The following is an 18,785-nucleotide window of genomic DNA, read 5'->3' on the forward strand; positions in this document are numbered from 1 at the left end:
TATAGTTGGCCATTAGTTATGAACGCAAACCGGCAAATATGTACTTGCTACACAGTGAATTACCAAGATAAAAGTTTTTCAAAAAATGAGTGACATAGGTTATAGATTTGCGCAATGTTCCTGTCAGAACTTGAGGAATGGAGAGCACGTCATTATGCGTACAAGGATCCAGTCACTGGAATACGTGTACATACTGATCTACTACCTAGCCTACCATTATCTAATATCGAGCGCGAATATGTAAACTGAAATTATAAAGAATGCCAAAAAATAAAGTTACTATTTATCTTTGCGAATCTACCTGTCCAGTGTCTTAGTAGTCATTCGAGGGCAGAGTAGCAGCGAAGCCAGCGCGTCAAGTTAACGTTTGCTGACGTTATCGGTACGGATAAATGTTATTTAATACGAGTAAAATAATATCTTCGTTCAATGCAATTAATTGCAATTAAGATTAACAAAACACATTTAAAGACCTTTAGTCTAACAACCTAAAGAATTAAACAAATTATTTCTGACTGCTGACATACATCTTCCATAGAGAATAAAAAATGCCCAAGAAAAACTGCCCATTCATATTCACATGCCATTATATTTTTCTCTAGTTCAAACCATACAGTCTTTCAACTTCATTATTCTTGGAGATAGCCTATGACAAGGCGCTGTAAATATGGCTCAAAAGGCTTTTGCAGACGTGAAACTACCATCAAAATCATAATATGGTTGTCAGCATTCAATTGTGTGGTTTTTAGGAAAGTCACAGTGAAGGGTAGATTCGTTTAAAATGTATAATCATTACTGTCAGTGAAATGACGTGTGCACGGGGCATATGCACAGAGAAAGAGAAATATTACTCTGTTAATAATCACTGTCCTCCTTATCAATTAAAGAGATTATAAATATGGATTATTAAAACTGGGGATGGCCAGATGCATGTTGGGAATTTTTACATGACACCGAAGAACCTGCCACTGTAGGCCACAAGTGAAAGTAGGCCAGATGTTTTCCACTTCCATCTTTCTATTTATGAAACAATAAACATTAATAATATGCATATGTGTATGAACAGCACAGACAGCAGAGGTGGAAAGTCCAGGTCCAGGAAGTAAAAGTCATTTATCTTTGATATTTTCCCCAAAATTGACAATTCCAAGTATTTTAGTGGCAGTTCTCCCCCCTGTTTGTCACAGTGACAATGTAACAGTGGGAAGCAGCCCAGAGGAGCAGGACTCTCTCTTGTTGCTTAAAGTATAATACAAAAACAGCATTTCTCTCATATACCACCCTCTCAAAAGGATAACAAGAACCATATAACACAACATCATATTACTGATGAAGAACAATTTCAGACTCTAAAGACTGCAAATCATGGTGGAGAGCAAAATGGCGGCTGTCCATGAAAGGGACTGGATATGCATTACTCTGTCATTGAAAGCTACTACACTGAAACTCTGGGCAGTTTTCAGCAAGAAATTTAACAGCAAGCACTTTCCAAAGACAATAATAATGTCTAAAAAGTTTTTTGTTTGTTTTCCCTTGTATGTTTTTGCATCTAGTTAAATTATTTGTTTTGAACAGAGCATTTTTATGATTAACTAATTCTCCTGAGCAGAGAGTGGGAAATAAGGTGATAAATATTAACTTGAAAAAAAGTGTAGTATTATATTAATCAAAATAATTGATTATTCAAAGACAAGTGAGAGAAAGTGGGGGGCAATGCCAGTTCCAGTTTCCAATTATAGTATTGGCTCGATATAGATGCATAGTTTTTATACTGAAGAATAATTTCAACCTTTCAGGCCTATTTATTTTATATGTAGTACTTTTAGACAATTTAGAGCAGGCAGGTGGTTATGAAGAAATATAGTGGAATAAAAAATAGTGGAAAAAACTACAGATTGACGAGAAGAGTTTTGGCAAAATTGAATGACAAGTTTCAATTCAAGGGTTTAAGTAAAGCTTGTCACTGTCTCTGGTGGGATATAAGCTAATGCTGACTTGGACATTATCACATTTTTGAGGCTTATTAATGACCTTTTTTGTCATCGGTGGAGGAAAAAGTGCACTGCATGCCACATTTACCCCAGGAGCAGGAAGTTGAATAGCCCTGCATTCTTCTTTCCAATTGCCACCATGGGATTTTTAATGACAGCAGTGAGACATGACCTTGGCTTAAGATCATACGCACTTAGCACAGCGTCCCCGTCACTGCAATGGGAAATTATAATCTCACAGGCAAATGTGTACCAAACGCAGGCCCACATTGTGTACTGGTGAATGCCAAAATAAAGAAAACACTTAAATTAAATGAGGGATACAAGGTATATTGAAAGCAGGTGCTTCCAAACCAGACTTAATTAAGTAATTATTATTCCAGCAAGATGATAGTTGTGTATGGAAATACTGAAAAGGCCCAGATGCCCTTTATTTTGGCTACTATGCCAAGAAGAGATTTTAGTGACTGTGAAAAAGGGGTGGTTTTTGGGAAAATGTCACTGAACTACCAACTGCTTCTTTCTCCATGCCAATCCTGAGCCTGCTGTTTGCCCATCTACTCCCCCCACCCCCATGTCCACCACTCCACCCCGCCACCCCACCCCTCGACCATCACCTCCAGATGCTGCATGCAATCCATCCTGAATTGATCAGATAAACTGATGATTGACCTGTCCGTGTTTCTATACCTTGCTACTGTGAACCCACACTCTGAGTCTGGCCTGAGGAGGACGGACACCCCTACTTAGCCTCCCAGGGTTTCTTCCAAGGAGTTTCCACCGTCACCTCTTGCTTACTCTGTGGGGCTTTTAATACACTGTGCAGCGTATCGTAAAATGCACCATGCAAGTAAATTTTAATTGACTGATTGAAATTACTGTTTCACAAGGAACAGTGGCTAAGGAGATGTTGGCATGGAAGTCTGAAGGAAAGGCAGCATCTGCTAGGGGCAACTGTGCATACTCCTCGACCTTGATGTCTGTGTGTTGGTTCAAGATGCAAGGCAAAACTAACAACCAAATCCAGATTAGCTGACTGAAAATATCAATCTAGGGTGTAAGCAGGAAATTTAATGAATAACAATCTGTCAAAAACTTTACAGAGAGCGTTTCCTTAATTTTGGCAGTTACTGTACCTATAGTGGCCAGCCAGTTGAAAGTCACAGGGAGAAACGGCTATTTTGTTACTACTGCTGTTATATGTAACTAAACTTCAGTTGTTTTCTTTTACCTGATCAGAGACTCCAGAGGGCAACTAGCCTCTTAGCTATATCTGGCACATTAACATCAGGGTTGCCCAATCCCGTTTCTGGAGATCTACCATAGTGCACAAAAAAGCTACAAAGCACACCTCATTCACAGCTGAAGACATCTCATTGAGGCATTTTTATCCTCATCAGGTTTGAGGCATAATTATTCGAATCAGATGTGCCAAATTAGGGTTGAAATGAAAACCTAATGGACGGTAGATCTCCAGGAGCAGGAATGGGCAGACCTGTCTTACATAGATGTGCCAGCGGCACTGTTGACACTGTACCTGTCGAATAACCAGGACCAATAAAAATAAATGTGGCAGGCTACTGCTTGGCTCGTCCTGTCCGGTGTGTGATGGACACTACAGTACAGGTGGATTTGCATGGCAGACCCACAGTCTGTTGACAAAGCTGCACACAATCTTTTATCCTCCGACACCTCTATGCAGACACGTCTTGTGGACTGCTCAAAACGAGCCACAGTTTGTTTTCACATCACGTGTTTTCGGAGAAGAGCGTGTGCTTGTCTGCACTCTCCAAAAATGAGAGCGGAACTGATGTTGCATTTAATGATGTGGCACAAAAAGGATTAAAAGCATTAAGAAAATAAACATGGCCCCTGCCTTGACTATTATAACCATATTGGCATGTACAACTATTTTAAAGAATTTACAGCCGAAAGATTCTGGGTGTGCAAGAAGTACCCGATGATCACAAAAGCAGGCAGGTAAGTTATTTTAAATAAAAGTACATTGGGACCACTAGACCAAAGAAAACAAAGACAGTTATTCACACAATACATCATTCAATATGGTGTATTGTGTATTAAGGAAATGACGACAGAGGTCAACAACACTATTAGTAAATTAAGCAAGTATTACAACGTGTTTTGGACAACAATATATTATTTTTAAAAATATGAATATCCATTCATGCCAGCTAGTTTCAAGCAGGGTAAAGTAATATATGGACATGAAAATACACACTTTAAAGGAATAAATGAATGTATCCAGGGCTGTAAAACAGGGTGAATGGATGACTATGCAAACATGACCAGACAGAAGATTTTCTGCATCACAAAATGTGATCTTTTCTCTGCGATACAAATGTTGTATCATTTCAAAAGTGACCACAGGAAAAAACCAAAGTCTAGGCCAAAAGTCTATTACTGGGCAGGAGAGATGAGAACAGCTCTGCAAACAAGGATTCAGGCTCCAGCGCCCTGCGTGTCTCATTCCAGCAGGTACCTCCTGAGCACTGGATTATGTGTCCTCAGCTCACTTAACCCTCACATATGCTGTTTGTGTTTGTATAAACCCCTGGGTCCTCTTTCAGGACAAGCCCAGCGGTTCACAGGGTATCATGATTGAAGAGCAAATTTTTTCACAAATCAGCTGTCATTCTTGTCACTCTTAGTTGCCTGGGAAAATATGATTGACAAGAGTGGACTCCTGGTTTCCTTTAAAATGGCCGCAGTTTCGAATTTTTAACCCGAGGGCAAATCTTACCTGGACTTCAAAGTGATCGAAGCTTCACGGATATGGGTCAATGAATGTATGTATGAGGATGTTGTATACACATACACTTGTAAACACAAACACACCTGCACACACAAACAAATTTACACACACACACATGCCCACACACAAACACGTACACACAAGCACACAGGTACGCATCCAAAGCAACACAAACAGACATGTACACAATACATAACACTAACATGCACAGACATACACATGTAGGTGTATACACAGGCATGCACAAGAAAACACAGATATGCAAATAGTATAGATGGCACGCACAATTTTGTAACAATCTCCTAAATCAGCTAGACCAGACATTATTTTTACTGTTATCGGAGGTTGCTTTGGAGGTGACAAATGCGATTTAAGTGTAGTCAGTTTAGAGTTGTTTATTTCTTTCCCAGTGCTTTCCACTTCTCCAATCTAGCCTCATCATTCGCTGAAATGACTCCTCTGGGGAAGGTTGCGGTACCTTGAATGGTCTCCATTTCAGCTGACTTCGTAATAGAGAGCAAATGCCATTAAAATTCAGTCGGCAGCTCCCAGTATTGTCTTTTTTTTTAACTTCAGTGCAGACTATCAGGGAAGCAAAACAAGAGATTTGCAAAACTGTAACAATCAGAAATGCTATCATAGATTGATACTGTATATTAATATTATATTCACTGTAGTATATCATTTGACTGACAGATGGGCTGACAGATTGATCACATATCCTCTCAGGTCTCAATTATAAATGAAAAAAAAAACCATATTGGTGTAATTCAGAAATACAGATGAAAACATAATATGAAATGAATGAATTAGTGTTTTAAAAGATAAACGGCCTCAGGAGGTCATGCATTACATAAACCGTAACACGTTTCCCATCTGTGTTCGCGCAAGACCGAAGCATTAGACTGATAGCACCAGTTATAGTGCATCTCCCTTTAGCTTTCTGTGCCACTGGCAGGAGCGCCAGAAAAAGATGCTAAAACGCAAACAGACAAACCTGAGTGAATCACATGGGGATGCTTCAAAACACAAACAGTCGCATTCTACACGTTTGCGCACATACCAAAGCCGGATCGGCCCAGCTGAACTGCAGCTAACCTCGAAATAACGGGGTAGGTGAAATAGGTACACAGCGGGGGAGGGGGCGGGTAGATTTTCAGGTCATTTGTACCGAAACGCTCGCAGGGACAGGGGAGCTAACGGCCAGAAGCGCCCACCCCTGGAGGCTCCAGGTGAGGCGAATTGATCCGTCTCCAGGCAGCGCTACGAGGCCTAGCCGAGATGTGCGGGGGGGGAGCCAGAGTTCTCCCCTTCTCTGAGCTCGAAATCTCTGCGATGTCGCTCAAGGAGTCAAATGGGGTCCCTGCTGGGATGCGCCTTAAACTGGGTGGCTCCATTTCATGGGCCGGCCACGGGTGAACGGGAGTGCCTGGCTCTCACAACGGTTAAAACCGGGCTGTCGAAACTAAAGCGGAGCAGTGCATTTGAAAGAGGCTTACTGCGCAAAGGCTGTTCAATCCCTCCACTCGCCTGGCTCCCTCAGTGCAAAGTCTCCTAACTAGGGCATTGGAAGTTGATTCAAACACTTAAGTAATTCTTCTGGGAGAATCCACTTGACTCCTTGCGAAATAACAATCTATCAAAAAGCTTTGCAAACATTTCTAAAGAGTATCATGATGTAAGTTTAAACTTAGCACAAGTGGCACAAATCTGAAAACTGTACTGTCTCTACACTGTTCATCATTCTAGTCACATAGCCAATTTTGCATCAGGCATTGAATACAGTAATAGTGTTGTAAATACCATCAGAAAAAGCCCATCTGAAGTGTGAATTTATAGCAAATGTTTATGAAATGTAGTTGTCAAGGGTCAGCTTGACAGCTACATTCACAACTTACAGCCATCTTGGTACAGAATGAGGGTCATTGCTTAGGTATAAAATTAATTGTGCTTGTGTGCCATGTGTGCGTTGTATCATCAAAAGGTTTTCTACACTTCATCTTACTCCAGCTGCATTTCTTTCCTTGCATGAATCACCTTTATTAATCATGGTTTACCTCATTTACAGCCAGCAGTACATAATTGCCAACAGGAAATTATGCATATAGTCAGGTGGTCTTGGCACGAAGTGTGCAAGAAGATTGATTATTTAGAGGTGCAGCATCACTGGTAATTAATGGCAATTGGGGTGATACGGTGGTGCAGCGGTTAGCACTGCTGCCTCACAAGGTGTTCGTGTGGGAGTACTCTGGTTTCCTTCCACATCGAAGACATGCATGTCAGGTTAGGTATACTCCTGCCGTCGCCCTTGACCGAGGGCCTGGGCTCAGAACTGGAGTTGCTCCCCGGACACGGCATTCCGCCTGCTCAAGTAGCTGGGATGGGTTCAATGTAGAGGACAAATTACCCCATGGGGTTCAATAAAGTATCTTATCTTGATGGATTTCTTCATTCGCAAGCTAATTAATTGTTGTCTTTTGCTTTGAGGCAAGCAATTATGTGCTTCACCTGTGTTCATTAAGGAGCAGTTGATGGGACCAGTAGCAAGCTCTACTGGGATTACCTGACAAGGCCAAGTAAGACGGTGAAAAAGATTGTGCCACAAGGTCAGTGGTGACAACTGACCAGGATTTAATAAACATTTGACCTTAGCTTTGCCATAGAAATAGATACTTGAGTTAGGTCCTCATTCTTCATAAGCACATAGTTAACTCCAAAATTTACTGGAAAACTGTATTTATGAGGAACACTAATGCAAGCATTTAATCTGCATGTGAAAACTAAGACTAAGTGTTGATTCAACATGGACCATTTCTTTGTCAGTTTGTTGTCTGCCTTTGTTATTTTGTGCTCTTTCGCTGTTTTCCTAGAGTTGTCACCGCAAGCTAATTTTTTGTGCAGCGTGCTTTAAGTCTGGGGGGAAAAATGTATATTTTCTAATCCAATTTCACTCTTTGCACCCAAAAAACTTTTTTAATAATGTCTGAGCTACCACCAGCCTGCCAGTTAAGAAATGTGCGACTAATATCTATTGTTCAGTTTGCGTTTCGTGTCTTTTTCCAGTTTCCACCAGACTAAGATTATGCTCATGGTATGTAGAAAATACACAGATATGGACTAGGGCTGTCAAATACCACTAAAATGTGACTGTGATTCACCTTGCAGCTATTATTTTTAAGTCACCATTAATCACACTTGAAATTTGTAAGACTGTACATTTCTTGCCGAGGATGCTGAGTAAACTAAACCGACTAAGTTTTAAATGAACGTTTTTGTCTGGAAGAACTTCAGGAAAGAAAACAAAGGAATTGTCCCATCGTATTGAAAATTTGTTCATAAATGCTTTTCAGCAAGGCAGTTCAACTAATAAGCAGCTTGCTTTCATGTGTGTGTTTTATAAAACTGCAATGTTCACATAAGTACATAAGAATGATGGCACAGCTGCAAAACATATGAGATGTCACAGCATAGTACAACAAATAGTGCAACTAAAACTTTATTTGGCAGTAAACAGTTGTGGCAAAGCTCCCATATAATTGTAATGACTGCTGACCCAGATATCTCATACCCCACTCCCAAGATGCATGTAAAAAAAAAATGTAAAACTCCACTTTGGGGTCAACTTTGGAGCTACATCTTTTTTTATTTTGTGGGATGTAATTCTGCATAATGTAGGGATGTGAACTTCACAGCAAAATCAGTGTATTATGTGTCAATAACCAGAGGTAGGAAAAAGAAACAATGTGTTTGGATTGTACAATTAAATAAGATAAGAGGACGTACATAAAAACATAAGAACCTAAGAATTCATAATTTCAAGAACAGCCATTCGGCCCATCCAGGCTTGTAATTTCCTTACACACTAGAGAGTATCTAAGCACTGCCTCTACTACATGGCCTAGCAAGCCGTTCCATGAATTGACAACGATTTTCATAAAGAAATATTTCCTGATATTCAAGGGGAATTTACGTCAAGCTAATTTTTAATATTCGTAAAATAAATTATGCTTAATGCTATGCCACTGGAAGAGCTTGAGATAGTTATCTTTGTGGAAAAAAACCCAGTGTGAAAAAAATTGCGACATTTAGAATTGTGAAGAGATTAAAAACCTTATGTGACGCAATTTAGAAATCAGTGTACTGTTTATCTGTGTGACAGGCATCTCTATTCAGCGTTAAATTATTCATTAAAAAATGAACTGTACATTTCTGAAAGCAACAGCCTTGTATTACCCTCTCTTAGACACCACCGAATGTACATTCTTGACTAATGATTACTGATTTTAAAAATTATTGCATGTGATGTGAGCAAAGACAGTTTATGGCCTCAAGGAACAATGGCACCATCTCCTTCTGTACCACATATACTGTATCAGAGAATAAGAAAACTAATTCATAGTAACACTATAAACCCAATTGCTTTGCTTAGGATTACTGAATGAATGTTCTTGCCACTGCAAAACCAGCCTTTTAAACTTAAGCCGAGAAGCTATAATTGCTTAAGTCTTCATTTTCTTGGGTCTTTTCCCTCTCATACATGCACCTGTAAATACTCTTTTCTAAAATACTATATTCTTCTGATCTAAATTGTAGAAGAAGGATAAGAGAGTTCAGTTGATCTTTCGTTCATGCATCAGTCAGAAGCTTTCATATCTGACACTTTTAATCCTTGGTTTATCAGGAAAATCACAGATTGCAGACCTTGACACTTCTAAACAGTGGATCCGTGGCACGTCTTGGAAGTCTGCCGCGCAGTGAACCTATTATCTCTCTTTAAAATGAGAGGCATGTGAGACATGAATGCACTTCACCATGAAAGTAACCAGCTTTCAGCACTTAACTTTTGACATGACAGAGTGAGGAAATGGACTGGTTATATAAATCACACAGAAATCGGGTGACTCCAGGTGCTCCTGGGAATAACACGCTGGCGTTCAGGCTTTGAAGAGCTGGTAAAATGTAGGCTTAGCACAGCTGCACGCGTTGGCTGGGAGCGCTGGCACTACATCCACAGCCCCGAAAATGATGCTGAGGGGGGCGTGGCATCTTTTACGGGGGGCCTTGCAGGCATGCAGCCCACAGACGACTCCAAATGCACCGTAAACCGTCATTTCCTCAATTTTATTAAGAGAGATCATAATTCATACCATGCCACACAAAATTATAAATGCCCCCCCACACACACATTTGTTAAGCAGCTGACTCATAATTTTGCTATTCATACTGTGTGAGTACAGTCAACATCTGTCAAATGTGAACCATGAACAAATAAAACAAGTATTACTTTAATGTCGCTTTGATACTTCAATGTTGTTTCAAGGGAAGCGGATTAATTTTCCATCCCTTTTGTCCCCGGACATTTCAGTTTTGTTTGTTTCATCCAGTGATCACTTAAACAAAATAAAACAACATTTTCATTCATTTGCGAGTCCAAGAGAATCAGTGATTTGAAGAAAAATGTAGAAAAACATCTTGGTAAAATGGGTAGCACTGTCGCTTAACAGCAAGAAGGCCCCAAGGTCAAATCCCTTTCTATGTGGAGGTGGCTAGTTCTCCACATGTCCGTGTGGGTTCCTTCCACAGTCTGAAGACGTGCAAGGCAGGCTAACTGGAGAGTCTAAACTTCCCATAGGTGAATCTGTAGCCCTGCAATGGACTGGCAAACATGTCCAGTGTGTATTCCTGCCTCATGTCAACATTTCACAATTTATGGTTCAATATACACATTTTTTAAATGTATATATGTATATATATATATATATGCATACACACAGGCCAAAAGTTATTAGGCCACCAGAACTTGCACATTTATTGAATGACAAACCAAAGTTCAATTTCGACCAACAATAACACAAAAAGATTACTTTTATTTAAAAACACACCTTTCCTCAAAATAGCCTCCTTTGGCTTTAATTACAATTAAATTGATTACTGAATTCATTTTTCAAAGTGGGAGGTGGAGGGGTGGGAAGGACGTGAAGGGTAATTACATTGAGTGAAATATTCTCTACCTTAAGTTAAAAAAAAAAAAAAACCCAGGTAGCCTAATTCCTTTAGCCTATAGTGCGAGTAAAATAGGCAGTAAAGTTGCAAGAAATATGGCAAAGAAGAAAGAGTTAGGCTTAGATATGCGGGGCCAAGTAAACATTGAGGCCAGAAGGTTATTCCGAGTGCAGAATTGAAAAGGAGCTTAAGCTTTCCAGGTGCAGTGTTCAGTACACACTCAGAAGGGTCCATCTGATGGGCAGTAATGTTAACAGGAAACGACCAGGAAGATCAAGAGGCAGAAGACAAATATCTTCGGTTGTTCAGTGAGTGAAACTGCTGTAAAACTGCACAACTACAGAAAGTATTCAATGCAACTAGAGAGAAACCAGTTCCCCTGACTACAGTGAAACAGCAACCACAATCTTCTGGTCTAAAAGGATGTGTAACTGTGAAAAAAGCCCTTGCTATGTACTGTTAAGAAGAAGAAAAGACTTTAGTGGGTCAAGCACCATCAAGACTGGACCAAAAAAAATTTGGCAAAGGCAGATGCACATCCTCATCCAGGCTCCTTGTGATTTCTGAGCTCACCAGGACTCTCTTTCTTCTTAAAAGTTAGTTTTGGTTAGCCTAATGTTTGGCCTATGTCTCTGTATTTCTCAGCCTCATAATGGCTTCCTTGACTTTCACTGGCACAACTATGGTCCTCATGTTGACAAACGGCAATAACAGAATCCAAAGGCAATTAGGCTAGAATCAAAACTGAAACCTCTTTTATACCTGCACTAGGGAAGCAATTGAACACACCTGACTAATCAGAAACACCTGTGAAGCCATCTGTCCAAACCAAATGACACCTTTAAATGGGGGTATATTTATATAAGAAGAGCTGTAATTTCTACATGATGAAACCAAAATGTATAAAAATACACTTAAATAAATGCAGGGACTGTGCACTTCAACCACATGTGAATCGTTTTATTACAAATATAAAATTGTGAAGCATAGAGCCAAATCAATATAAAATGTCTTTGTCTAAATCATTATGGCGCTCACTGTGTATAATAGCGCAGTCCATACACTGTGAAAGCAACACAATTTTTGTGGTTTCGACTCTGTACTCCTGCACTTTGGATTTGAAATGAAACAATGAATATGTGGTTAAAGTACAGACTGTCTTAATTTGCAGGTATAAACATTCATATTGGGTGAATCATGTAGGGATTGCAGCACTTTTTATACATAGTCCCCCCATTTTGGAGAGGCAATATAGGGGAAAATATAAAACAAAACACTTTACTGTAAAAATGCTGAATTAAATGAAAAGCAAGGAAATGGCTGTTCAAAGCCATGTTTAAAAGATACATGTAATTATTCCTATGTGTGCAGAATTGCTTTAAGCCTCTACCACATAATGTATAAAGCATTGCAGTCAATTTGACCAGAAAGATTTAATTAAAATTGAATTTTCATTTCACAAAATATTTCAACTATGCAATACGTAAAATTCCATCCCTGGCATGGATTATGGGTTCATTATGCGAGACACTCACTCTAAAGCAATGCTTTTAAAGTCTAACCAATTAAAATGTCAGGGGCAAAACGACCTCAGCTCAAAATCAATCTGACATTCTCAGGACCTTTTCAGGGACCAATTTCAGCGTCTTTTATGCCGCCACAGCTCTTTCAGGACGGAGGGAAGGAGGGTGGGGCTCACGGATGGGAGTCGGTTGCGCATCATTGGGGTCAACCGGCTTGCCAAGAGCTTCCGGATATTTCCGGTGACGGCGTTCATCACGGGTGGCCGCTGGGCACCCTTTGAGAAGCCCCGCCCCTCGACCGCGGCGGGTCGGGCTTCGGTTGCGGTGCAGTCGCGATCGACCGCCGGACCAGTCAGCGGAAGCCGTTCCCCCGGCTGGCGGTAGCGACACTCCCACTTGTAAACTGTCCTTTTTTTGTGAGCCTGAAAATCCTGAGCAAGCAGCGGGTCGATCAAATGCCTGTTAAAGCCCTGCACCAACAGAGCCCTTTAATAAATCCCCAGAGGCTTAGAGTCCAGGTGAATCCCCCGCAGCGGCGGTGGAAGAACAATCTTGTACAGGGAACCGCAACCCTCCACGATACGCACCAAACCTGCTGCTTGCTATCACCTGCCTGGCGACCTCCAGACTCTGGCATTGCCACAAGCACTGATTACAGTCAGCTGAAGTCTCACAGCGATCACGGTTAACCAAAGTACAAAAAATTACCTCAGCATAATTTATTCATACAAAATGAAGATTACATATACAATACATCATTTAAAAAAAAATGTTCATACTTCCATGTAATGGGACGGGTCATTTAAAGGAGCTTGCTTATACAGTGCCATACTGCAAGGCACAGGTCTGCACTGCACTTGTAGTTCAGGAAAGAAAAAAGAAAATAACATAATTCTTAGGAATGTCCATTTCTAAAATGTCAGGAACAAAAACGATGGTTGTCGGCGGGTGGACGGACCGTACCTACCATGGCGGTAACGGGCGTGTCCCACCGGGATTTAAGCACGACCCGTCAGCTTCTCTTCAGTCAATAGGCTCCACAGGGCGTCACGGCGCCATTTCGGCGTGGACCCTCCTGAAATCGGCCGCGAAGGCGCACACCCACCCGAAGAGCTCCTGGGAGTCCTGTTCGGGCGGTTCTCCAAATTTCACCTTCGACGGGGGAACAAGTCACACACACACAGCCCAGGATTAGCACGAGCCAGCGTTACGTGCCAAACCGCAACGACGTTACTTATCTTCACTCTTCTGAGCACATTCATGCCTCAACTCCAACAGCGTTTGTCTTTGAATCTGTCACACAAACTAAGGCAAGCACTGAAAGAAAGAAGGCCTGAGTGTGATTCCAAAGGGTAAGTCCCATCAATTCTGGTCATGTCTTTTGTGGTAACAACCTGGTGTAGGACCCAACATTGTTTGGCCTAGCATGGGCAGCTCTGATGAACTTATTTTACACTGATTCTATATGAATTTCTGGATTTTTCATTACAAGAAAGCTAAAATGCCCCCTATAAAAATTCAAATGCACGCAGAAAACAGTGAAAGTTATCGCTCAACCAACTCTCACCCCCAAATCCCCCCCCCCCCCCCCAAATTATTGCGTCCATTCAAAAGTTTGTTGGTTTGGTTAAAATTAATTTCCGGCTAAGCCACAGCGGGCCTCACACCCTCACTCTCTGCTTCCCTTTCAGTTCCCATGCCTTTTAATCCTGAAGTACCCACGCTAGCGACGACCACGCCTACGAGCGGAGGCGTCGTCGACCGGCGCTATCTATCAAAGAACCAGCACGCCGCTACGGTGCCTGACCTGAAGATCGTTTGAAAAAACATAACAACGTGCTGGTACTCGCGTGGATTTTCTGATACGCTTTCGAACGCAAACAGAGACGAGACGGGGCCGCAGTAAAACACATTCTGACCGCGCCACTTAACGCCAACGCCGCTCTATCGATCCTGAGAGATGAGACCCGCGCGCGGCCGTCACATAAAACAGAAGAACGGCCTCCTGGGAGGGCCGCCCCGCTGCAGCGCTCGTCCTTGGCGCGGGGACACTCCGGGCGGTGCGGAATCGAGTCTCAGACTGTGCCGCTGGCTGAGTAGGGGTCCAGAGGGGCAAAGCACACCAGCGTTAGCTAGGGGTTGGGGGTTTCGGGGGGGGGGCTTTAATGAGCAGGGTGTCCTCAACTCAACGCCCCGTACCGAAACCGAATCCACCCGATGATCTGGGCACATTCAGTGCCCCTGCGTCAGCTGTGTGTAGTGCCCCTCATGGAAACTAAATATACTGAAATATACTGCTGCTTTTATATAGATAATGAAATATATATATATATATATATATTTAAATACATTGCCACTAAATGCATTTAGCAGATACAATTATTTTGAAATATGTGGATGATTTATGCGAAATAATGCGAAATATGCGAAATAATTGCATTTGCTAAATATTTAACAGCAATATATTTTAAATACATAATGACATTTCACTGTCTGAAAGCAGCAGCAATTTATATATTTTTTCCCCAAATTCTGTAAATGTTTGAACTTTCATAATATATTTTGCCACCACCCACCCTAACACCCCCCCCCCCCCAACCCCCACTGACCACCTTATTGGCCCGAGTTGGGTAAATTTGTGTAGTGAGCAGAAGCGTAATTTGGATTGCCCCCCCCCCCTCGCCCACTCCGTCAGGTCCTGCTGCTCCGCCTGCTTAAGGAGGTGAGCGCGCTCCACGCCCTGCTGGACGGGCCTTGTGGAAATTAGGACAGCTGGAAAATCTGTATTACTTACAGCACAAAAAAACCCCACAAGGATCGTTTACGTCCATCCGGACCAACTAAACACCTGGGCCGTTCCTCAAAGGGGCTTCTATGAACACTGCAAACGGAGACAAGAACGCCGCCAAAATAAAAATGAGAACCCCTGGGAATTGTAGTCATTTATCCTTATTAGACCCGTTAAGACTTATTTTCGAAATAAGCTTCGAACTGCATGGCTCAAGGGAATTGCCCTTTCTTCTATCAGTTGTTTGTGTTGTGATTTCCTCGGGGCGAAAGCACACATTATCTCATTGATTCTGGAGCCTCAAAGCAAACAAAACGTCCACAATCTAGCAACTCGAACACCAGATGTGTGCTGCGATCGTGTCGGCCCACTGCAACGGTGACACTTCAAATTAATATTGTGCCACTAAGCAGGTTTTTTTCCGCGGGCTGCGTCAAAGGGAATGTCAACGGTCAGATCATATTTACTGTGCGACTGCAAAACAAACCGGTCTCCTGGGAATCGGGCGTTAAAAACCGCTTCGCGAAATGTTGGGCGAAACAGAAAGGACGAGCGGTGTAACGGCAGGAGCAGGAAAAATACGCTAAAATGTATTTTGTTACATTACAATACAAAACACCTCCCAGATAACTATCTGTGAACTACAATCAAAATGGCGGAGGCATTTTCCAGAAGGCCAAGAGTATAAAGCATACAAAACGATGTGACCGTCCCCTTATTACACATGAAATGCGCACATGCAAACATGCGCACTGGAAATACTGTCCGTCCCAGAAGTACACGACGCGATGGAGACGTGAGCATAGAGCTCCATAGCCGCTCTGGCACCTGGCAGTGCCGATTGGGGAGCGCGCCGACAAAGTTAGTAACCTTGAAGGATGGCCTGCCTGAAATACGTCTCATCTCCACCCCTCCACGCCGAGATAAGCCGGGAACAATCGAAGAGGAGGCGGCCCGACACTGCGGGAGCGGGAAGCCATCCGTCTCGGGCGCCCGGGCCGCACAGCAGAGATATTGAAATAATAACTCAGGGATTACCAAGACGTCGGCGTAGAGTTTCTTCATCTCCTCGCACTTCTTCGTCAGCTGGGAGAGATCAGCGCTGTACCTCTCAATCGCCGTCTGCAGCAGAGATTAAGGGCGGGGGGAGTTACCGGCGAGGTCATTAATTCGCTGAAACGCGGGAGAGCGGCTCCAGCCGTCTCGGGCGCCGCCGGTCGCGAGCGATGTCGCTCGCCGTCACCCGGGCCGTCGGCGCGAAAGCCGGGCTCTCGGAGCACATCAAAATAAAACGGCTTCCCCACCTAAATCAAGCGCGTCCGTAAAGGAAGCCGACGCCCAGGCTGCAGATACATCCCGTGTGTCAGCGCTCTAAACAATGTAGGTGTTTTGTGGACGGGAAATAAAAAAAAGGTTTACCTTCAAGTCTTTGGAAAACTTTTGCTTCTGCGGCCCTTGGTTTTTCACCTTCTGCATTTTTTTGTACTGAACCACCTTCTGCAGCTCATTCTTCAGCACTAGAAGGTGACACATTGTGGGCATCATCAATCTTTTCTGGCCACTGAAGCAGATCTCCGCCTAAAATCTTTCCTGTCCACCGGCCCGTCCAGCCCCACAGAGTACCTGCGCTCATATCGACCACTCTAAGTCAGAAACCGTGCTATCCGAAAGCACAGTACGCCTTTATACAGCTCAGAACATGCCACTGTAAAGAGATTTGTCAGACAAACACTTCTAATGTCAGAAGAATGTGATACCAGAAATGGTCCTAAATCACTTTTGAGTCCATAACCAACTATTTAATCTTTCTGGTCGAAGTGATCGAAGAGCATAATGTCCTACGGATAACTCCTCCCTCAGGGTATGCAGATCCAGAATAGTTTCACATGCAGAAGAGCATACGAACTTAATCTACATTCAGTAAAATTTGTAGTGTTGTTGTAATATGCTTCTTGTTTGGAAGACTCACCGTCCACCTCTGCTACAAGGCCTTCAATGGACGCTGCTGGGGAGAAAGACATCACAAAAAAAGAGAAAAAAGTCAATTTGACGGATTTCGTGCTACGGGAAAAAAAAAACGGCAGCAAATTTTTCGGTTTTCGATAAAACTTTGATAAGCTCACCCCCAGGAACAGTCTCAAATTCTGTCAACTCCTGGGAAAACGTCGCCAAGTGGGGCTCGTGCAACACGATCTGTTCGACAAGGGCATGCAGCAAGGTGAACTTCCTGCTTTTCCCACGAAGCTGGGAGAGCTGTAGGCGTGGGGAGGGGGCGGGGGGTGTGGAGAGGGGGGGCAGGGGTGAGGGGTTAGGGAAACGGTAAAAGGCAGGTCAGGCCCCCGCTCCTTTGACAGAGAGCCAGAGCCTCACAATTCCACACACACGCTGGGCCTTGAGATGCAGAGCAGGCTCACAAAAGGGCAGCATGCAAGCTCCCTGCCCAAGGTCTCTGGCTGAATGAGCTTCGAGAAGCGAATGCAATTCAACTACACACACACAAACACACATGCACAGACAGAAAGACAGCCAGGCAGACAGACACACACACACACACACACACACACACACACACACACATACCACACGCATGCACACACACAAACCGCACACACAGACACACACACATACACAGAATCTTGGTGAAGCACTTCCACTGAGGGGCATTTCTTGTGTAAGCAGTTGTAAACAAGGCTTTCGACTGTTTATAAAAAAAAATGATTTAAAAAAATATCTTTGTGGGAACTGCACAAGGGCTGCATTCTCACTGCCCTCATTGTGTTCACTTTCACCAAAGTGGCAGAATAATAGCAGGTTACATGACATGTCAGTGTATTACATTTTTTGTAATACACTGACATGGAGTTAACTTTCATGGAGTTTAACTGAAAGTGATTAAACTTTGCTCACAAACTACAATCTCAAAAACATTTACGATCTTACATTTACGGGGGGGGTAACCGACAATCATAACTGAAGAGACTCTAAACGACTCTGCTAAAAAGGCAAGCCCCTCTGCGTATTTCGTATTTCTTCATACTACTGAATTAAAAGGCAAAACGGGAACTTTTCCAATCAATGACGTGATTGTGTTTGTTTCCTTCCATTCACAATGTTTACCGATTCCGAGTCCGTGTGGGTCCCCCGGGGACACGGCGAGAAGAGGCGCGCGAGCGGCATCGAAAACATTTCAGCCCACTCTCCTTTTGAAATAAACGCTGCTCTGAGAGCGGCCGTGTCCTCTCTCTTTCACGTCGATTTCTGGCCACGTTTCTCGAGGAACCGCCCTCGGAGGGCAAACGCTTTCACTCTCACCTCCGAGCGCTTCCGTGGGAGTGAGATTCGGTTTCATTAGCCCGGGATACAGCCCTTTAACATCCCAGAAGATAGGTTTTCTTTTTAGTTCGTCGCCACAGGCGCCTCAATTCAGACGCGGTTTGTATATTTGAGTTATGGGTAAAATCGATAGAACTGACAGGGGCCTCTTAAGCATCACACAGATACCCTGGAACAATTTTATTGCTCAAAAGGTTCAAAAAAAGGGAGCAGGATCCCAAGAGGAAAATTCTGAAATCTGTGAAGAGATGGGTGACAATAAAAATTATATATAATAACTATATAGGTACATAATAATAGCTTATTTACAAATTCTAATTTTATCACTGCATTTAATTCTTCAGTATTTTATTCTGTACAGAACACCGCACATG

General features: G+C 42.7%; 1 protein-coding gene across 1 annotated transcript in view; it reads right to left on the bottom strand.

The window, feature by feature from the left end:
* Positions 1-12,985: 12,985 nt before the first annotated feature.
* The window catches only part of LOC135234530 (formin-F), a 29,761-nt gene continuing 23,961 nt past the window's right edge, over positions 12,986-18,785 (bottom strand). The window contains exons 7-11 of the mRNA XM_064299227.1: positions 17,202-17,331; positions 17,048-17,080; positions 16,498-16,595; positions 16,117-16,200; positions 12,986-13,442 (exon numbers count right to left, since the gene is read on the bottom strand). Coding sequence (XP_064155297.1) covers positions 13,338-13,442; positions 16,117-16,200; positions 16,498-16,595; positions 17,048-17,080; positions 17,202-17,331 — 450 coding nt within the window. The 3' untranslated portion in view covers positions 12,986-13,337. The remainder of the gene's footprint in view (positions 13,443-16,116; positions 16,201-16,497; positions 16,596-17,047; positions 17,081-17,201; positions 17,332-18,785) is intronic.

This window comes from Anguilla rostrata, chromosome 11 (genome assembly GCF_018555375.3).
Source record: "Anguilla rostrata isolate EN2019 chromosome 11, ASM1855537v3, whole genome shotgun sequence".
NCBI classification, from domain to species: Eukaryota; Metazoa; Chordata; class Actinopteri; order Anguilliformes; family Anguillidae; genus Anguilla; species Anguilla rostrata.